Source organism: Pteronotus mesoamericanus, unplaced genomic scaffold (genome assembly GCF_021234165.1).
Source record: "Pteronotus mesoamericanus isolate MK-2021 breed Mesoamerican mustached bat unplaced genomic scaffold, CSHL_Meso_final scaffold_1186, whole genome shotgun sequence".
In the NCBI taxonomy this organism is placed as follows: domain Eukaryota; kingdom Metazoa; phylum Chordata; class Mammalia; order Chiroptera; family Mormoopidae; genus Pteronotus; species Pteronotus mesoamericanus.
In genome coordinates, this window is record NW_026555302.1 from 4,120,386 (window position 1) to 4,143,455 (window position 23,070).

Consider the following 23,070-nt stretch of genomic DNA (forward strand, 5'->3'; position numbering starts at 1 on the left):
ATCTGTTCAGTGTACACTTTATTTTTTTTCCTATGTTTTTATTTAGAGAGGAAGGGAGAGCGAGGGAGAAACACAGATGTGGAGAGAGAAACACTGATTGGTTGCCTCCCATACGTGCCCCCAACTGGGGATCGAACCTGCAACCTAGGTATGTGCCCTGACCACAAATTGAACATGCAGCCTTTTGGTGTACGGGATGATGCTCCAATCAACTGAGCTACCCGGCCAGAGGTGTTGAATATACACCTTAATATTGCTCTTTCTTTCTTGGAGAATGAAGCTGCTATGTCTTTGTTCAAGGGGACTAGGTGTTAACTCTGACTTAAAACCAGAAAAATGCGGTACCTTAACTTTGTCTCCACCATGAAATAGCAACTAATCTCAGAAACAAACCCAGGTGCCCTTTAGTGACAACAATAATCACTATAATTTGTGTTGGGCTTTATGTTTACAAAGCACTTTTGTGGGCATGTTTTCATCCTCATAACATTCCATCCCTGAATCAGGAACTTTGCTTCTGTTCCATGCTTGAAATGTAGAAGGCTGATTCAACAATCCCTCATCCTCAGAGAATTAAACCCTACTCCTGTTCTACTCTCAGCCAATTAGCACAGTGCCAGAAGAATCCGTAAGACCTTGGATGTGCCTGGCTCAAGTAACATGAAAATGCTGGCTGGACAGAGGCCGTCTCCAAGATCGATGAAGAAGTAGCATCCTCCCTCCCAAGCCTTTGGAGCTGCAACAAACAGAATAAAAGAGAACGATAACACCCAAACCTCTGCTCGCCTGAGCTGTTCTTCCCTTAAGAAACTAAAAGGCTCAGGTAGATCGCATCTGGGATACTGATGCCATTCCTCTAACCTTCTGGAAGGACCCAAGGCTGATGTCAACATCATGCGCATGAGAGGCCAGGGAATGGGGATGAGATCATTGAGTTGCAAGTAGGGGACTTGGGGGAATAAGTCTTGTGCTCTAGGAAGAGACCTCGCTTGTCTGAATTCGACACTCTCAGGACCACTCGTTACCTTCAATTTGGTTTGGGAACCCTCGGTCCTCTAGGTTTCCCCAGCCAGAAATTATCTCCCTCAAGCCCAGACCTCCCTCGCCAGCCCATTCCAGCCCCAGCCTGAGCTCGAGTCCAACAGGCACCTGGAAGGAAGGCGGAGAGGGAAGGGGTGCTTCACAAAGCTGGATCCTGTCATATCAGGGGTTTTATTTTGTTTGTTTGTTTGTTTGTTACCTTATTCTCAGTAGCATTAGAAATGTTTAAATGACTTGGGAAATTGGGACAATTAAAAGTCATGGTCTTTTGTCTTATTTGGTTTCCAAAAATAATTACATGACCTTCTATTTGAGGAGGAACACTCAAAGATAAACAGTCATTGCTAAGATCACAAGGAGCAACCTTTATATGGAAAGTCAGTTTGCTAATATGTTAGCTGCTCTAGAGAGTCACTAAGAGGGTAAATATGGCTGTATTTGTTTAAAAAAGGGGTTTGAATAGACTTAGAGGGGTCCTAATCATGAGGATATCTTTATGGGAATGTATATATCTTGGTGTAATACACTTATAATGCTCATTTACCTGTATTTTAGTTCTCAAGGTGCACTCCGATAACGAGAGGGACACGGTGACTGTGCCAGAAACTGTGCTCAGTTTGCAGGCACATCTTATTTAATTCTCACAACTGCCTGCGGAAGTGGGTTCGATTATTATCCCTGTTTTGCAGAGGCGGAAACGGAGCCTTGCCATGCTTACCTGCCCGATTAACTCAGGTACCCGCTGTTAGTAGTTTTGGACACATCCGCTTAGGTTTTTGTATGAATCTGTACATAGACTTGTTCTGTTTTATTAAAAAACCTTCAATGGCATCCTACTATACATACTCAGTCTCCAACTTGCATTTTTCCATGACAGTTCATAAAGCTCTAAGTCATTCCATGTAACTGCTCTCTGCTATACTACAGCTATTCCATTCTGCTACTGACAAGCAGAAGGTTACTTACAATTTTTCACTCCTAGAAACAGTACTGCAGAGAGGAGTCTTGTGCAGGCTTCCTCGTGCACACAGACAGCTGCTAGGTGAATACCAAGATGTGCAAGTGCTGAGTCACGGGTGTGTGTGTTTAACTTTTAACAGATTCTGCTAATTCGTCCTCCAAGATGCTTCTTACCAGCATGTGAATACATATTTTCCTACAACTGTGTCCAAGTGTGATATTCTCAAACTTGAAATTTTTTTGCCAGTCTAAGGGATCGTGTTTTAATTTGCATTTTCCTGACTACAATAAAATATGTATTGGGCAATGCCATCCAGACTGGTAATTAAACAGTAAAGTCAGTGAATGCAGGGCAACATAAAAATGTTTATTATTATTTTACTTTAAAAACACTGATGTGCATTTCTCCTCCCTGCTTTTGACATAGGAACAATGTTCCCTTAAGGGAGGGGCCGCTGACTGGAGCTCCGTAGACTCCCTGCACTAACCACAGCCTTACAATGCACATCTAAGATTCCCTGCTTTCGTTTCTTAGGTGACTCTAAAGACCCCGTGAAATAATCTGAGTGCAAAATGTACTTGAACAGCAAGCTCTCAGTCCTGTGCCTTCGTCAAGGCTTCCTAAAGCATTTAATTTAACTTTCACTGAAACAGCTCTCTTTCCACACTTGTGTTTCACTGGTGTACATATTACTTAACTAAATCACATAATTGCAATGACATTCAACCAGTATAAACAGGTTCGGGAACCATCACACTGGCTCTTGGAAAACATGCAATTAACTGATGCAGCAAAGGCACAGAGGTGTTCTAGAGAGTAGCCCACCCGCCACCCAGGTGAGCATGCCTTCGGCTGCAGTCGGCACCTTTTGGAGAGAAATCTGTCAATCTTCTAATGCAAAAAGTTGGGTAGGAGAGCGTCCAGTGGACTAAGGATATGGAGCATCTTTTCATATGCTTGTTGCCCAATATCCTCTATATTCTCTACTGTGAACTATCTGTTCATTTCATTTACCTACTTTTCTAATGGAGTATCTTTTTCTTAATTATTTACAAATGTTCTTTATAAATCCCAGATATTAATCCTTTGCCATTTAGTAAGTCATAAATATTTTCTCCCAGGCTGTTACCTATCTAATAACTACGTGTGTGTGTGTGTGTGTGTGTGTGTGTGTGTGTGATTTATTGTTCTGTAGAAGTACTCCATTTCCATCTAATGAAATAAACCACTTTTCTCCCTCCATAGCTTCGGCTTTCCACATCCTGTTTAGGCAAGCTTCCCTTTGCTAAGATTCTAAACACACCCTATGTTGTTTTCCTAACACTTCAGTCATCTTTGTTATTCTCAGGTTCCAAACGAAGAGCTTGAAGTTCAGCAGCTTTATATACTTGACCAAAATTATAAACCTGGAAACAATGAAACCAGGACCCATATCGCTGTATATCTATATATCATCTCCCACTCATACCGCCTTCTGTGAAAAAGAATTAAAGTCCTTTACAGAGAAGTAAAGTGGAATATAGGCTGTCCAGCAATCATGAGAGCTGGGATAAATGCACAGCTCTGTATTGAGAGTATATAAATGACTGACATCTAAATGATTCATCATCAGCCTCAGAAAACCAGCATGGATTTCCTCCATCCACACACACCGCAGTCAGAGGGTCTAAGTGACGGGGGATCTAAAAATTCCAGTTATAAAATAAGTCATGGGGATAAGGAATATAGCCAAAAACATTGTAATCACTATGTACGGTGATAGAGGGATACTAGGCTTATTGTGGAGGTCACTTTGTAAGGTATAGAAATGTAGAATCACCATGTTACTAGTATAATACTGAATGTCAACGAAACTACTACTGAGCAAACTACCAGATGCAAACTACTAGATGGACCGAGAGGTCCAACTACTCTCATTCATTCAGTCCTCCCTCAGTTCAAGCAAACAGATACTGAACACTAACACAGCCCAGGCAATGCTCCTGAGCTCCACACCCTCATTTCTGCCCTTTACTAGGCTTCTCTGCGCAGACCTTCTTTAAGTTCCTAAAGCTTTGTTTGCTCAAAACCAATCGCTACATCCACAATGTTCCTTGAATTGTGATCACTTAGGTCACATGCCTTCTAATTGCTACCAGAGTGAGCTGCCTAGGGTGGGGTTTGTGTCTGATATGCCTCTGTGTCCTCCATGGCACAGAGCCTAGGACCCCAGCAGTCCAGGTGGTCTGCTAGTGCCTCTGTAACGCTGTCGTGTGATCGATGGCTTACCTCTCTTTTGTGGAGTACACTGTGATCTTTTTAAGGGCAAGCAAGAGTGAATAATGAATAACGAAGGAATGACGGAAGGAGGAAACACCATGTATTTTCAACAGACACAGTCTTCCCAGTGATTTTACCACCGCACTGAGGTTACTATTTATTCTGACTACCACCAGTCGCCTGGCCAGGGGGTCATCATCTCGGTAATACCATTATATCCTGATTCTCCTGGTTTTTGTTCATATCTATAATGAGCTGTCAAACATCATTGCTTCTATTACAACCCAGCCCAAATCTTTACTACAGATCCTAGCAGAAGTAACGCCTGCTTGAGTGTAGCTGGTAGGGTAACAAGATGGGTGTAACAATTTATAGTTTTAATGCGAACATTTCACTTAAAATGTCAGATGGTGTGCTTGAGTGTGACATTGTTATGTTACGGAATTGTGTGCTTATGATTTTGTAATAAGAAAGGGGAGTTCTTTGTGCCAGGCCCGGGACTGGGCTCATTGTTTCTTGCAGAAACTATTATGGATTATCCCCCACTTGTGCACCCCACATCAATCCATACACACCACCTACAGCCATATAATCTCTCCCAGTCATAATCTCATCATGCCAAGCTCTTGCTGAAAACCTTCAACGGCTCCCTTAAAACCACAGAACTGATTTCCGACCTCTCAGCTGGACACTGAGGCTCTCCATATATCACCTCATCTGCGTTTTGATTCTACTTTCCCACTGCTAGCTTACTGACACTTTCTCTTCTTCCTTCCTATTCCCCGATCATACAGGAGCATGTGCTTTTTATTAAATCCATTTTCCACTTTTCAGCCCTACCACGTCGGCCCGGGGCACTCATTCTCATTCTGCCCTTCCGGGCCCATCGGAAATGCCAGCGCTTTCATGAAGTGGGGTCTGATGCCTCGGCAGACAGAGCTCTCCCCCCCTGATATCAGCAGCACTTTGTGTTGCCTTCTGGGTTGGAATCCCTCTCCCCGTTCTAGTTCTGCTCATTTGGTGCTTATCTTGTCCACTGCAACACAACTGCTAGGGGGCGAACGCCCCTGGTTTCCTATTTTTCTGCAGCCTAGTACAGAGCCTTGTACATAGAGGCAATCAATAAAATATCTGTTGAACTGCTCTCTCAGCTCTTCTGTAAGCTCCTTGAGGACAGTGCCTTTGAGTACTCATACGAAACAGGTCATCAAGCTGTTGAAATTAAGGGGCTCGGCAAACGTAACCAAGGCAGGATGCCATGACAGTGGGCTCTGGAGGGTTCAAATCCCCACTCTGCCACGTGCTCATTGTGGGATCAAGTTACTGCTCTAAACCTCCCCCCACATCAGCTGGGGGAAGACACAGCCTCACGGTGGCGCTGTTGGGAGGATTCCAGGAGCTGTGCACAGTAAGACTGTGAGTGCAATGCCGCGTGCATGATAAGCACTTAATGAGTTAGGCATTATCATATCAAACAAAAGGAAAGCTTAAAGGATGTGAGGGTCAGTCTTCCTTTTTCCTTTAGTTAACTGGTGGGAGATTTCTAAATGAGTACTTTAGGTTACCGCCCCTGTTAGGTACATTTTGAAAAATCTCGCTCTGGAACTGTGAAACTATTTAAATACGTGTCCTTTAAACATAAAAAATTCTTGATTCTCAGATTCTGTTAATGGATTTAAAATCAAGAATTTACATCTATTTCATCCACCTTCCAATGTAAGCTTCAAATTTAGGAGGCCATACATTTTCTCCAGCAACACGTGTGGTCGATGCCTGACCGTGCATCCCAAAGAACGGAGCAGGTGCCGAAGGACTCCCAGACGGGGGAAAATCATTGCTTTTGGAAAGTAGCCTCGGGTCTCAGAGTCCGTGATACCCATTTACTCCCCATCCTCCATGGAGGTCTTCACACGCTTGAAGACTCCTGCTGGAGGTCCAGACCCTGGTTGGCGGGCAGGGTAAAGGGTGTGGGGTTGTCACAGATGATCCACAGTAAAGACAGACCAGAAACCTCTCTCTTTGAATCTCCGGTCTGCAGAGAAAAGCCCGAGGACAGATTCTGCCCGCAGCGTTGGGAAAGGATACCCTAGCGCCAAGGACGTGATAGAGTATGAAACTAAGAGAAGAGGAAAAGGGTTGAATTGGCCTAAATGTGATTGGGAGCACGTTGTATACAAACTTGCAAGCTGTAAAACAGAGGTCACTTCTTCCCTTAGGTTTCAGAGTACAAGCACAAGAAGCAAAGATGGCCACTCGTCGTTAGATCCAAGAAAGGGCCACTGCCAGACCGGTCACTGGTGTCCGATGGACATATTGTTAAAGATGAGGTCCATAAAGCAAGCCACAATTATATCAAGCAAGGAGAAACTCTGATTTTCAGTAAAATAAAGGAGAAAAATGACTACCGATGCTTCAACTACTCAGGTCTTCTGTTTATTCAGTGTAAAAAAAGGTCACGTAAAAAAGTCTCATAAGATTAACTTCCACTATTTAGTCAGAGCTACCTTTTTTTCTGGACTTAAGCGTTAATGTTAACATATACCCCAGGTCATAATGAATCTCTGTGACTTCAGCGATACCTTAAAATTCAAATCCCATTTTTGAAGTAAAATTTTATTATAAAGTATTTTCACTCCTTGAAAGCGATCTACAATGCTCAGCTGTTGATATTTCAGTGTTCTGAGTTGTATATCAGATGTTCAGGAAAAAAATAGGGAAAAAAGAATTAGCCCACTATGTTCATTAGCGTATCATGGAAAATGACAACCTTAAATCTCATGAGCGCTGTTAATATTCTGCCAGCTCCCTCTGCTATAGCAGAAATCATAAAAACAAAGCATGTAACAGAAAAAGGGGTTTAAGTCAAGTGAAAATATTTTATGACATTGCGAGCTTCTTAAAAATACATTCATTCAAGCAAGAAAAAAACAGCAACTAATCCCAAAATAAAATATAAAAGCCATTTTGCTCCATCACAACCGAATAAATGCATATTCTTAACAATTTATAACCCCCTGTAAGAAATCAGCCAATATGACAATTCACTAAATGTTTTTACAGAGATGGACTATTAAGTTGAAACATGTATATTGATTCATATTAAAGAAAAAGGTTCTTACTCTGGTTTCAGGTCATTACAATTCTCACATTAAGTCAAAACCCACAGTACGTTTAACATCACAAATGTGAAATACTATTTTGATAGAGACCTACCTTAAAAGTACATTATTTTCCTTTGAAAGGCAACTTCCCCCACACACTACATGTTCAGAATACTGAAACTTCGCCATTCACCCTGACCTGGAAAAGTGTTAGAGGAGGTGGAGAAAAGGAACGGAACAGAACGGTCCTCTCCCCATAAATCTCAACCCCGCTTCATGCTTTTTTTCCTTTAAATTTAACCATGTTAAAACACTAATAATTTTGCTATTGTTTCCCCTGGAGCATTCTCTATCAAGATTAAAGAAAGGCTTATTCAGGAACAAACAGGATACAGGAGTAAACGGTGTGGCTTCCAGGCAAGCTATAAATAGCGACAGCATTTTCAAGAAATCTTGTGCCCAGTATGTAAGTTGCCATTTAAATGTGCAGTGTGGATTTTATGACAATGGTGTCACAAAAATGCATTTTTTATGTGAGAAATTCCATTCTTACCAAGTTTTCTTGGTTCCTGGCTGCTATTTTCTGCTCTTCTTCTGCCCCATTTTTCATGTATTTGACCTCTTCCACCGGTTTGATCCTATACTCATCTGCATACCAAAAAAGAAGAAAAGAAATTTTATAATTTTTTTCACAAGGGTAGGAAAGTGTCAATGAGAAAATTCCAATAGCGTAAATTTGTTGGAGCCTTGCCCCTGCGCCCTTTCTATGGGGTTCAGTGAAAAAGTCCGGACCAAGCTTAACCAGCCTCTTCTTATGAGGCGCTCTCCTCCGTCTACTGGGGAAAACTCAGCACCAAGCTGGTAGCTAATGACAGTGTCCTTGCCTGGTCCTTTCACAGAGAGTAAACAGTGGCAGAGGAAACAGGATATTCCATGTCCAAAATGATTTGGAATCTGCACACCCTGGGCCATATCGCATCATGGCCGTAAGGAAGATGTTTCTTCTTATGAGCCAGTATTTTCCTTATGAGAATATGAGTTTGAATACCAGAGGCAGCAATTTTCAGCAGTTCATTTGTACATTAATTTCTCTCTGGCAGAAAAAAAATGAAGTACTGTTTAAGACTAAAGAGTTTAATTGATCGACAAATAGACATAAAGAAGGGGAAATAAATGTTTCCTATTTGTAATCGCCATATTAAGTGGGGCAGTCTGCAATTATTTTATATGCTCTACACACACACACATTTCCATTTAATCTGTCTGTAGAGTCACATATATGAAGAGCCATGATATCCAATGGATGTGATGGTCGGGGGCTGGGGGGATATCATTCAAGGCTGGCGAGCGTGGTGGGCCCTGGTGAGACCCAGACTTCACGACAGCCAGGGAGGGTGTACAACAAATCCCAATATTGATAAACATCATGGGACCAACTCAGGAGAAGTTGCAGCTAAAGCTCCCTTCCGGGGTAGAGGTTTGGTGATGACGATGATGATATTTTCATCAGATTCCTGTCAACAGGATATGACTTGGGCACACTAAGTCAAAAATAAGTATGACTTAGTCCTCTTTAGTCTGATTTGTCGGGGGAAAAAAATCACAGAAAGTATGGAATTAGAAAATTTGAGGGACCAACAAATGGGTGACTGCCTAGCAAATGGCAGGAAATACTGTCTATGATAGGTTACCTGAAAGATGTCCATCACTAAGAGAGACTGTCTATCAGTTTGGGCAGTTGCAATATATTCTCTTATTGCCTATGATTAATTTGATGTAATGACTATATACTTATATAATTTCTTGCCTTGTTATGTATACCATTTTCTTCAGTGTCAGGCTTCTTCATACTATCCCTTAACACACTGCGCCCAACGACATTTGTTATAGTAACATTTCTCCAAGTAATTATGCTGTTCAAATGTTTCTCCAAATTATCATCCTATGAAAGTCATACATTTGCATATATCTGAATAAAGACTCCATGTTCACAGCTAAGCCAATTGTTTTTTTCCACCTGACAACTCAAGGTAGTTATTGCTTCTGCTTCTTTCCAAAGAAATTAGAAAGACTGGTGTGAGGTTTCAGTAATGAGCCCGTTAGGAATACCAAGTCCTAGATGCACTGACAAGTGAATCAATGAATTCTGATCCACAACTACAATACACAAGAAATTCACATTCCAATTTGGTATTCAGAAGAGAAAAAAATGAAAGTAACTTACAAAACCGGCACGTTTAATTAAGGATTATTTACTCAGAATTTGGAAAAGCAGTTGTTAATAAAAAAAAGAAGACTTACAAATTTTGCCTCCAATTTAATTACACAGATAAATATGAAGAAAAAATAATACTTAAAGATGGACCCCCTTAACTTCAGTTTGGGACATTAATATTTATAAACCACAGTTTGCTGGGATAATTACTAACATTTAACTGATCTAAATTGTGACCTTGTCACTTATGGTGAGTCTATAGTTATTTAAATATAACTTGTACACACACACAAACATAATATATCTTTTCACACCATTCCAGTGGCTCATATGATTTTGTCTATAGGACCCAAACACTCACATGCGAGACTGCGAAAAGCACAACATTTTAGGACCTAAGCAACCTTCTGAGAGAACCTTCCATATGACCCCTTGGCTGGCTGCACAGCAAAAGGTATCATCTTCCAGAGAGGAGCCGCCCTCGCCTTCCCCCTCCTCTCCCCTCCTCCGAGCCACAGCCCAGGGCTGCGCAGCCTAGCAATACTCAGTCTTCAGTCTTCTCATCCCTGCAGGGAACACAGCTGAATGGAAAGAAGCAGACACCCTATTAATATTTTTCTAATATTTTTCTTCAATGAAATGGAAAAGCTGCTGGCTGCCTGACTTTCAAAGCAGCATTATCCCAACTACAGACTTTCTTTTAACATGGAGACAGAACCATCCGCAATTGAGAAAGAGGAGAGGTCTGAGCGTGTCATTAACAATCACGGCTGGCTAGCCAACGCTGTGTTAGAGGAGCACGCTATGATTGGATACAAAGAAAGGAAAAACAAACAGCCACGTCTACAAAGCCGGACCTATCATTATTACTTACACAGCACACTGCACAAAAGTCATCCTGGTAGAAAACAAAAAGGCCAGCAAGACCCTTGGATAAGCCACCATTTGTACAAAGCAAATACGTAAAAAGGTTCTGTCAAATTTCTCAAAGGAATGAAGAGGCCCATCTGGAAATAGACAACTCATCACAAATGTGTCACTTATTTCCATGGCGACACAGCCGTCAGGACCAGCGCTTGCCAACGGGCCCCTGAGCAGATGAATGAGCATTTCGGGGTATCACAGTAAAACCACTGCTACAGAGATCCAGTTTCCCTTCTGTGTAAGGCACAGGGGGGGTCAACGCGGGGCTGCAGGGCCCGTTAAGCAGATCCCACGCTGGAGGCAATTAGCACGGCCACTGTCCCCAGCCCGAAGGTCCTGGCAGCAGAATGTTGTGCCGATGTGATTAAGAGGACGGGGAAGCAGGACCCTCTTCCTCCGGCTCTCTCACACCTGTTCACAATTTTTCCTTTCTTCCTGTTGGTCTTGTCAGGTGGCTTAATCAAATGCACGTCAGAAACTGTTGGCTGGTAATCCCATTCCTACCGCTCCTGTCCTCTCTCCGTAAACAGTTGCAAGCTGTGCAAACCACAATAGATCTGGGTAAAAGTAATGCCTTGGGGTTATTTCCAGCATTTCATTCCTCAGATTACATCAGAAGGGGCCTGATTGTTTTTTGTGGCGGCTCCATCATGCTGAAAACAATTTGTTTCTCACCAAATCTCTGTACCTCACTTTTGACGTAAAGTATATCCTATATGTGTGCACATATGGATATTATATTAACATTTTTAGATCTAGAAGGGGTCCATTGGCATGACTGGCTTTAGGTGAGCACGGAATCATCCCCATTTTCTGGACCCTGTCCATTCTTCCATTATGACCAGCTTCCTGGCCCTATCCTCGGTCTCCTAGGCTCTGCAGATAGATCTGCTACTAGGTCACTTTTATAATCAGCAGAAGTGACTTTAAAAGCAGTCACTCAGATGGAGATAAGTTCTGGGTGAATCTGGAACACCAGGATTATAAAAAAAAAAAAGTTAACTATTTTCCTAAGTGTACATATTAGATGGGGAAGAAGGAAGAAAGCAGAAGAACCCTATAGCCGCCGCTCTCCAAGGTAAGAAGGAATTTGCACCTCTTTCCGTGCCTTCTCCCCCAGTGATACGTCCATAATAACACAGCCCATTTTCTCCAGGACTGTTCCTATTTCAAACTGTGCTAACGTCCTCATATTAAAGTGGTTCAACACCTGAGTGTCTTCACAGAATGCCCTGGTTGCCTCTTTAGCCAGAATCTGCATGAAGACTCCCTGGTAGACTAATTAGTATTCTACGCCCAGGAACAAATGAGGGCTTGGGAAAGGAGGTACAAGAATAAACAGACAAATTAAAACAACAAACTATTCTACTTTATAGAATAAACTTATTCCTCTTGGGCTTCTCCTGTTGAACATTCTGCCTCCCAAGCTAACTAAGTTTGCATCCCAAAATCCTGGTACAACTTCAAATTCTGGCCTAGGATCTTTATTTCCTTACTTGGTAAAATTTGTCACCAGAGGAGCACTCATAGTGGCTAAAAATTTAGCCTCTGGCGCTAGATTACCTTGCATTATGGGCTTGGGCAAGTTACTTATCCTTTCTGTGTCTTGGTTTTTTCATCTGTAAAATGGGAATATTTACAGTACTTGTCCTCACCCCCAGTCACATGAATTGTAACAGGAAAGCGGTGCCTAGTCCATGGTAAATGCTCAATAAATGTTAGCTGCTGCTTCAGGAAACTCTGCTGGTTCCGCAGGAAATACTCTTCTTTTTTGTAAATTTGTAACTGTTTTAGTGACCACTATTCTTAGTACATAAAATCCATTAAGGTATAAAAATCCAAAATTGATAATGTAAATATCAACAATTAACCAAAAATTATGACTTCACTGTGTTCACAAATGAGGAGGAAGTGAGAAGGGGTTACTGTCTATGATAAGCCTTTAGTATCTTTTGACTATATGTCTATATTACTTTAGTGAAAATAGAAAATAAGTTTAAAATCATAATAAATAATATTTATGTTTGGGAAAAAGTGATCATTATTTGGGTGAGACCACGGGTCTCACTTAATGCCTCTCTCTCTCTCTCTCTCTCTCTATTTCCATATACCTTCACATTATTATCGTCATTGGCTCACAGCCTGACCCTTGAGGGCCCAGAGTGAACAGGTGAAGCTCCAGTTCAGAACAGGCAGAATGACTGTTTCCGAGCAGAAAGGCTGGGGGCTGCTCCATAGAAAGCAACTGTGGAAGGAAAGCCTCTTACTGGAAGCACACATGCAGGACTCTGGCACGAGAATGCAGACGGGCAGACGAGGCGAATGCATTAAGAAAAAGTGGACTTGACTTTGGAGCACGCCATCCACCTTATCAGCTGTTCATGCCTCTTTTCATTTATTCATTCAACAAACATTCACTCAACCTCTGCTGGGTACTAAGCCCTGGTCTTTCTCAGGGCTCACCCTCAGGGCCCATCAGATGCAGTCCCTTACGTTTGCTTTCTGCGTGCCTGCTTTTTCACTCAAAGTGTCTGGCACACAGAAGGTGTTAATAAAGCCTTTTTAAAGAGAGAGAGAGGGAGTGTGTGAGCATGTGCGCGCAAGCACTGACCTTAGTTCACAGATAAATAAATAGTCCCCCTCCTGAGTGCTTCAGTCCTTTTTGTCTCAGTGACTTTTTTTTTTAACCTGCTGCGTTCTCCAAAAAAGAAAAAAAAAATACCAATACCATTCTTTGCATTTTTGCATACAATAGGTATGAAACTGCCCAGTTCAAGTCCACCTTTGGTCTGCAGACATCCTCAAAATAAAATTCTTGGCAGAATTACCTTTAGGCTTTGAACTAAAATTTATATTATTCTCCTATCTGGAATTTCCTTCCCATCTCTTAGGGGACTCAAAGACTATTCTAGTGCAAGTCTCATTTTCTTTATGAAATCTTTTTCTTTCTAAAGATAAGAGATTATCTTTAGGCTACAAGTATCTTCTGCCTCCAAATTTCCAAAGTTCTCACTTTTCACTTCTAAAACGTGCCAAAAACTCCAAGTTATCTCCTTCACATATAAGTTGATTTAGACTAATTGTAAACTGTGCCAAGCTTAAGATAGAACTGAATCTTCTCAGGAATTTTTATATTTTTGGACCCTGCTATGGAACATTCTTGGGCCATTCTTGAGTTCAAAGATGGCTGAGCCACAGAAAGTAGGCCCACACATTAGCTGAAGACTTGAATTAAGTGGCATTACCAAGTTTTCATAACTAGTTAGAGCTCCTTTAACCATCTGCTTGACGCTAGTGAAGGCTTTGCATAAACTGCAAGTTTCTAAATAAATATAAAACTAATTACAATAATATTTATATGACTGGGAATACCACAGATAATGCATGACACAAATATAAAATAGTATCTGTAGCTTGGTTCAAAATTTAGCCTCTTAATCCCAGAAAAACACTTGGACTTTGCAAGTCCTGCTGTTTTGTCTGTCAAGAAGTACCATCTTTGTATTCAGTGCGGGGAGAGGTTACACAGCTGTGATGGCGCTTCACACCACAGATTCAGAAACCTTCACTGATGAGAGACGCTGGCATGGCACCGAGGGCCAATCCCTTCGTGTCCCGCCGATGACTCTCAGCCATTTGGAATTGGGCAGAGACCCCAACCACCTTAGTCCGAGGCTCTCTGCCTCTCTCTGAAGGAAGGCGCAGCAGAGGCGGAATGTACAACCTGAGATGGACTAGATGTTTGAGGAAGGCGAGGAAGAACATACGAATAAAACATGGAAGGGGCCAGAGAGGGAAGACACAGAGGATCTGGAGAGGGTGAAGTCTTTATCCTGAAGTCAGCTGGCGATGCGGTGGCAGGGATGGAGCTGGAGATGTGGCATCTGCCCGCCGCTGTTTCCTGCCTCCTCTGACAAGTATTCCTTCAGCTGGGGATCTGGGGAGGGGGAGGCCAGGGGGGCGTTGAGATGCGGGTATGTGGTGTATCCCAGGGGCAAAGGAAATGCCATCGAATCTGATCCTGCCTCCTTCTCCCTCCGAGGGGCAGCGGTGAGTCACAGTGGACGGGGTGCTGGCTCTAGAGGGACCTTCTCTTCTGGACCTGGCTTCTCAGCCCTGCAGCTGCGTGCCCTGGAGGCAGGGGGCCGAGCTCTCCGCGTGAACCCATGGGTTGACTGCGCACAGGGCGCTCTGGCCTCTTAGCTTTCTTGGGCCTTGTCCACCTATCTGAAGAGGACAAGATGAGCGGTGACGGCGGCTGCAACAACGGGCGAGAGGGTGATAAAGCGTCTCTCACTAGGCATGTTTAATAATTAAGACTGGACCCCCGCAGGCCCCATTCTTGCATCATTTAATCATTTCCGAGGCCAGACAATGCGTTCCCTTCCTTCATTTGGGGTTCATTATTCAGTGACCGTGGGATGATTACCGAGTCATTACGGGCCCCCAGCATTCATCTCTGACAAGCTCTGACGGAAGACATACTGCCAGCTCCCAGTCCAGCCTGGGTTCCTGCGGGAAAGCACATGCGAACCCCATGGCTTTCTGTGGGGAGGGGGTTTAATTTCTCTGTCACTCACTCACAGTAATAATTCCCAGCCAAGAAACAGCATGCGTGGCTGGGGACAGGGATGGAGACGGGGATGAGCCGCGCCCAGGGAGGACGGGCCACGCACGGCTGTTCGGACGGCAGTGTATCAAGTTTCTCAGGAGCCCTGCTCAGACTGTCCTGGACCACAGGTTCTCTCCCCGTCACAGAGCCATCCGCTGGGACGCCTGGGAAGCTGGAGACCAGCTCAGTCCTCTCTGCTATTCTTAGTGGGGTTCCCATTATCCTTAATAACCATTCAAGATAAAAGCACACTCATTAATAACCTTAATATCCTTAATAATCTTTCAAGACAAAGGCCCCCCGGGTTGCGTATCCTCTCCCCTGCTTTGACTTAGTTCTCCTGCGGGCCGCTATCAAAGCTCCTTTCTACCGCGGCCGAGGTGAGTCTCTGATTGGCTGGCCGAGGGGAATGGGCGGTGCAAACCCAGGCTGGCCCGGGGCCAGGGGAGAGATTTCTTTGGGAGATGATACTTTATAGTATGAATGAGTTCAAAAAGGATTTGGACAAATTTGCAAATCACAAAGATATGAATAAAAGGTAGAAAGACATCCAACTTTCACGGGTAACATCAGAGAAGGTATTAGACCCTCCCTGGTCAGGTCTCTGGAGACTTTGGTCCGTGGAAGATACTGTCCCTGCGCTCCTTAAGTTAGGTAATGACATCCAAGTAAGTGCTGTGAACCTTTCATTCCCATTGCGGTTTGACCACCGCCTCCTCTAATAAAAGAAAACTAGGTTTTCTCCAATATACAGTTAATTACTACAAGGCCTTTACACAAACTTGTTATGTTGAAAGATGAAGTCATTTTAAGGCCTCTGCTATTACTACTGTAACTTTGATATGACTTCGATAACCTTGTATGGTCTTAGCATTAAGACCAAGCAATAAATCAAGGATCTCTTCTTTCACTGAAATGAGGAGGAGGAAGAGGTAGAAGATGAAGAGGAGGAAGAAAAGGAGGAAAGAGAGGTTATCACTTATAGAGCCCTTTAATGTTCCAGATCCAGTTCTGAAAGCTTGCCATATAACAACCTGTTTAATACAACAACTCTGTGAAGTATAACTATTAACGTTTCCATTCTACAGGTAAGGAGACCGAGGCACAGAGCATTCACTTGTGCAGCTGTACCGCCGAACGGGTGGGCCTGCGGCCAGGCCTGGAACCCAGGCAGTGAGACTGAGACCAGGCCCTTGTTCGAGCTTCCCACACATGTGTAAGAAAGTGAATTTCTGATAAAATTATCTTTGTGTACCGATTTCTATTACAGAACTATTACAACAACATGTTATTACAACAGGTACCCTCTCTTGAATGAATGTCACCCTATGATAAACTTTTTCAGGTAGGGCATTAAAAAAGGTATTATAAAATAGAATCGAAGATAAACATACACAGTGATAGTCTTTTCAGAGTCAACTGGAAGGCAGTAACAGCAACTGTGAAAAGAGACTAATAGAGTGTCTCACATGCACCTCTTTGCACATAAAATCGATAACATTCCACCACCATCAAGAGGGCCTGAAATGTGGGTTGTTTTTCTAGGACTGGCAATAAATTTCTGCTGATTCATTTGCAGTCAGTTCTTCACTGCCATCCAAGATCAATAGTTGTGAATTTGTAGGATGGTCAGTAGGATTAGGAAAATATATGACTGTTCCAGAAACTCTTCCCCGCTTCATGTGGCTGCCATAGAGTCATCACAAACAGTGGACAATTTGGCCAATGGCGGGCGGGGGGGATGGGTGCGTGCGTGTGTGTGTGTGTGTGTGTGTGTGTGTGTGTGTGTGTAGTCCATTTTAATGTAATGTCCATCTGATTTAATTCCTTCAGTTGGGTTCTGACTTAAGTGGATTTGTGTGAAGAAAAAGATTCTCAGATAGTGACCAGGACGGAGAAAAGCATTAGTACTTGAACATCATAGCAACCCCTCCTCTCACCCCCAAGCACCTCACCCTCAGCCAGATGGGCTTAACTCTTTGGAAAGAGCAGAGCTGCTGAGAGGAGAACAGGTAGGCCCAAAGCAGAAAACCTGAAGGGCGCAGGGGTGGAGGAGAAAGTTCTGCAGAAGATTCGAGAAAGGGGTAGGTTCCTGATGTAGTCAAAAGGAAGGCAGACGAAAGGTCAGCAGGCTGGCAGAGAGCTAGGGATTCGTGGGAGTCGATTCCAGTCCCCTTCAGAATGGTTTATGAATGGGGTGCCTCTTTGGGGTTCTTTGGTGTTATTCAGTAAAAATGCCAAGTGCTTTTCAATGAGCTTTCATGTTTCTTATTAACATGTCTCTGGATTGAAGCTGGCTTCCGGGGCCTGACTTGGTCTGGGTTATACCACTCACCAGGGTAGGGAAAAACCGGATAGAGTCATTTTCAAGTTCAAGGAATTCCCAAGTTGATAAGCAATGCCACTGAATTTTGAAAAGGGAAAAACACGGCTGAAATATAATTTGTGATAAGATGGTATATTTTCCATAGCTTATGGAAAATATTCATGACTCGACTTTCCCTGCAGATCTCATGACAGAGATGTTCATGTTCATGAAGGAAGGTGCTGGAAGGCTTGGAGAGGGCTCAGTCCCGGAGGTAAGGGGGCGCGGGTTCTCGCTCTTTCTCTCCTTTCTCTCTCTCTTTCTCTCTTTCTCGGACAAGCCAGCGCCTCCTCTCACAAGAGCTTCATTCACATAAAACAAAAGATCATTTCCAATTGTTGTGAATCGCCAAGTGATTTTCCCCTTAGAGTCTAAAGTGTGTTCTCATGGCAACAAATAATGGCTCTTCAGGAATAATGTCCTGGGAAGAGTTTAACAGTGAGTGACACAGTAAATAAAAACGCACTACCTTCCACCTTGGCCAGTGTGGCTCAGTTGGTTGGAGTGTTGTCCCATGGACAAAAAGGGGGTGGGTTAGATTCCCGGTCAGGGCACATACCCTGGGTGCGGGTTCGATTCCCTGGTTGGGGCTCATAAGAGAAGGCAACCAACTGATGTTTCTCTCATGTCGATGTTTTCTCTCTTTCTCCCCCGCCTTCTCTCTCTAAAAAGCAATGAAAAAATGTCCTCAGGTGAGGAAAAAAACCCCAAAACACTATCTTCCATAACCTGGTCAGTTTGAACAAGCCTATTTTAGTGACACATCCACTCAATTTGTTTATAAACAATGGTAGCAATTTTGAATATTTATCTATTGTGGAGTGGGAACAGAGTCACTCACAAGGGCATCCGAGCAGTTCAGTTAAATTCCTATCATTTAAACTGTACGGTGTAGCAGTTTCAAGGTAGGCTCTGCAGTGGGAGCCTGAGGACACAGAGCTGATGGAGAGGGGGTGCTGAGGGACCCCAGTCATCATCCACACGTAAGCTACTTAAATGTAGATTACGGTCTCCAATATCCTTAAAGAAAACGTTCCATTTTGCTTCCCCAAGAGAGATGCACAGTAGCAGAAAAAAACTGTTGTATCACCTCACACCAGTTAGAATGTCTGTTATCAATTAGGTAAGGGCTAAGAAGTGTTGGCAAGGGTGTGGGGAAAAGGGAACCCTACTGCAGTGTTGGTGGGAGTGTAAATTGGTGCAGCCACTGTGGAAAACAGAGTGGAAGTTCCTAAAGAAATTAAAGACAGAGCCACCATATGACTCTGCAATCTTTTTTCTGGGTATTTATCCAAAGGAAATAAAATCGCTATCTCAAAGAAATACTTCCACCGCCCATGTTCATTGCAACATCATTCACAATAGCCAAGATATGGAGACAACCCAAATGTAGAAATACATAAAGAAAATATGATATATATGCATAGATATTGGAATATTATTCAGTTGTGAGAAAGAAGGAAATCCTGCCATTCATAGCAAACATGGATGTATCTTAAAGGCATTGCGCTAAATGAAATAAGTCTAACAGAAAGACACATACTGTATGGTTTCAGTTATCTGTGGAATCTAAAGAAGTTGAATTCATAGAAACAGAGTACAATGGTGATCACCATGGGCCAAGGGATGGGGGAAATGGGGAGATGTTGGTCCAAGAGTACAAACTCCCAGTTATAAGCTGCCTAAGTTCTGGAGATCTAATATACAATGTAGTGGCTATAGTTATTATACACTTGAAAGTTGCTAAGAGAGTAGATCTTAAAGTTCTCACCACAAAGAAAGGTAACTGTGAGGGGACAGATGTATTAACAAGCTTTACTAGGGTAATCATTTTGCAATATGTAAGTATATTAAGTTATCATATTGTACACCTTACATTTATGCCATGTTATATGTCAATTACATATAAAGCTGGAAAAAGTAGTAAAAAATACTGTAATTTCTAAGTCTTTGGATGATTTAAACATATAGCAAAGCATGAAAGGCCCACACAATTCTATGCAAATAGACCCAAGGAGAGTTTGGGAAAACAGCTCCCATAGATGTACAGAGCAGCCCCAGTGCCTTAGCACGTCCCGTGTGAGAGCCACCTTCCTGCAAGTGGGGTCTGCTGTTCTGAGATGCTGCGTGCACTTGCAGGCTGAGTTAGGTAAAACCACAGAGTGCAAAGATTTTCAAGTAGAATGCGTGACCTGGGCTATGCATGAAGCAGCAATGCAGGGTGCTGGAGGGAAGGGAAGAACCAGGCGAAGGGAAGGGGAAAGGCATAGGGGGAAGGGAGGCGAGACCAGAAATGGACCTCTTCAGACACCCCTGGCCTTCAAACGGCTTGCAAAAAAAATGAAAACCACGAGTCATGTCTAAAGATCCCTTCACACTCAGGTTGCATGAAGTGGAACGTGCTGGTTTCTGCTAGATCAGGAAGCCCTAGAGCCCTGAGCGAGTCTGTCCACCTGGGCCGGGCCCTGCCCCTGGGTACAGCCAGCACGGAGCCCACTGAGAACCAAGTCTATGTTCTTTGCGTCCCAGACAGCAGCCGAAGAATTTGCCGCAAGAAGGTAAAAGAAAAAAAAAAAAGTCAAAAGCCATTAGTGCAGAATTTTGACCGTATTCATCCTTTTTGTAGGTATGACTGCATTTTAGTAATATAAATGTAAGCTTCAATTTGGTCCATTTTCTTCCTTACCTTTTTTATTTTTTATTTTTTTAAACACTGTATTGTTTATGCTATCACAGATGTCCCATTTTTTCCCCTTCGCCTTATTCATCTTTACTGCTCTATCCTGAGAAAGTCTGCACATTCGCAACACTCGCTGCACAAGTCACCCACATGGATGAGGCGGAGAACGTGGTCATTGCTTCAGAACTTGAAAAGCTCGTAGCCTCTGAGCTACCCAAGAGGAGCTTCTACCGGTACACAATGCCACCCCCCAACTCCTGCTCCCTAATGGAGAAACGCACGGATATTGAAGCTTGTATTTAATGGTTCCCCAAATAGATCCCCAGCCTGACCATGTCTCACTGTCTCCACTGACACCTCCCTCGTCCAGACCACCGTTTTCTATTCCATGCCTGCATCTTACAGTCTATTCCCCAACAGCAGTCAGAGTGAGCCTTGCAACTGAAAACTGAAGTCAGACATCACTCTTCCACTCCTCAAACCCTCTCCAGGCTTCCCGTACAGATTCCAGAGTGTGCACCTGAGCTACGGCGCACTGTCCCCTGCAGCCCAGGATGCCCTCTGCGTTTACCCCCCTCCCCTACTCTGCTGGCACAAGGACCTCAAGCTTTATCCTGGAACCTCCCAGCCGCCCCCCTCAGGAACTGGCCCTGTTTTCTTTGTTGTTTTCTCTGCGTGAGACTCTGCTCCTGGGTATCATCAAGACTTACTTCCTCTTCTTCTGCTCAGAAATCCACTACTTGGACTGGTCTTCTCAGACCTATGAGAGTGACCCCGTCGCTCTCCCCGCTTTTGTATTTCTCTCCTGGCTCATTCCCCCCTGACAGTGGAATATCCACCTCTCTGTTTATTGCCTGTGTCACTTCCTCAGATGTAGGCAAAATGAGGGAAGTTATTGTATTACCACGTGTCACATCCCCTAATAAAGTCCAATTTAACAGTTGCTCCATAAATATTTCTCGAATGAATGATTGCGATTTTCAGAGTTCCACCTGAGCTCAAAGCATATTGTTTTTCAATTTTAACATTCGGCAATGTAATAACTGCGTGAGGGGTAATAAGGCAAGAAACAAAGGAGAAATGCCATGGTCCAAACTTAAAATCTAAATGCTTTTAAAAATAAAGAAGCACTTCTTGAGTGAGAGAAGGCAACGGGAAGCAAAAGATTAACGACAAAAATGTGTGTTAAACAGCGGACGCAATAAATGCCAAAATGCTGGGTGCAACATTAAAAATAAAATCCCATTTCATATATAGTTTCACAATTTCTTCCTTGGTCATGGATCAAAATCGACAGTGACAGTTACACAGGGAATCACAGTGCCTGCGGCTTGGAGGGCACTTAAATGCAATCTCGCTCATCCCGAATGTGCTTTACCAAATGGAAATGACATGGGATCTAAACGGAGGTTTGTCCCAGTCTGGATTGGTTCACAATTTGAAAATATTCATTAGTTTCAGAGATTGCTGCCTTAGGGCCATGTGTTCTCACTTCACCCTTCGTCCTGCACCTTCAGTCCTTCATCGCTGTGCACATAGCCTCTGGAAATATATTCAAAATAAAGACGTAAATATCTGTTTACGTTATTGCGAGCATGGACCTGCCCAGCCTTCAGGGCAGTGGACTGGGCACATGTCCCCCACGGCCTTCCTCCCTACCCGCTAACCCTCGTGCCAGTAGTGGCCCTTTGACCTAAGAAACTTTACTTATGCAACCTTTTAAAAAGCCACCAAGGGCCATTTTTATTCAGCGCTTAAAAGTGTGTTGGTAATTACGTATGCCAACAGAATATTATTTATAAATACATTTAATATTGCAACCATAAGACTACTATCTCTGCTGTCCTTTCGAATTTGGCTTTCTGTAATTTTGACTTCCTCTTGTCTTTTTATAGTCTGGCTGGACCAACACAGTATTGCTACATTTGTTAAGAAAGAAAATCCCGCTCTGAAATCCCACCAGGTTACAGTACAGCATTTCTTGACCAAGTCAGTAACCCGGGAATTTACAAGTTCCCTTTTTGTTTAGACTTTGTTTAAGATTATCTTCTATTGTACATTTCATTATCCCTTTCAAATAACCGAACCAATGTACCCTACCCCTTCTTCAAGCAAAACTTTAAAACAGAAAGTCAGCATCCTGACTGTCACACTGACAAGAAGCTGCAGAACACCAATGAAAGCACTGCTGGATGAAAGAGGAACAAACCCCCAGCCAGCTAAGACAGAAACTTCCAAGTTTCTCACCTTCTAGCTTGTGGTAATGCTTTGAAGCTACAGAGGATATTGGTAATGCTTCTTTTTAATGTTTTAGAAAGAAAAAAAAATCACATCATGAAGCAATCAACACTTTAGCCAACTTTGGACCAGAAAGCTGTCATTAATCATTGAACACTACCACCACCATCATTTTTCTAAAAAAAAAAAAAAATCAAAACAATATCATATATAATCTTTTCAGTGGCCACGTGGCTTCAGAGAAATGGAGAACACAGAGCTGTGTGAGCTATCCTCACTGTGGGGGTCAGAGTAGAACCTCTGATGCTCCGCGTTCCCAGAGCGATCACCAACGCTCAGTCTACTCACTTCCAAGATGTAGAAACCGAAGCTCACAGAGCTCACTTGTAGCGGTTCCTCTGTGGCTGACTGCAGAAGTCCCCGCGGTCTCTAGCCACCAAGTCAACAGCTTCCTTGAAAGCTGGGCTCACTAGGCTACAGCCATTTTTTTTACCTGTTTTATTAAAACCTTATGTGGTACATAGCCCACTGTGTCATCTAAGGGAAATTACATCTGCAAAGAATTATAGTTGAAAATTTGAGAAGAACTGAGATTGAGACTCAAGTCACAAAGGATGAGGACGGCTCGATTTAACATTAGTAATGGGACAATCCTACGTTGCCCTGCTGATTTC

The 23,070-nt window shown here is 43.1% G+C and overlaps 1 protein-coding gene across 2 annotated transcripts in view; it reads right to left on the minus strand.

Annotated features, from left to right (window-relative positions):
* The window catches only part of CUNH1orf21 (chromosome unknown C1orf21 homolog), a 189,068-nt gene that overhangs the window by 78,700 nt on the left and 87,298 nt on the right, over positions 1 to 23,070 (minus strand). For both annotated transcript variants that reach the window (XM_054587667.1, XM_054587668.1), the window contains exon 3: positions 7,916 to 8,010. In XM_054587667.1, coding sequence (XP_054443642.1) covers positions 7,916 to 8,010 — 95 coding nt within the window. The remainder of the gene's footprint in view (positions 1 to 7,915; positions 8,011 to 23,070) is intronic.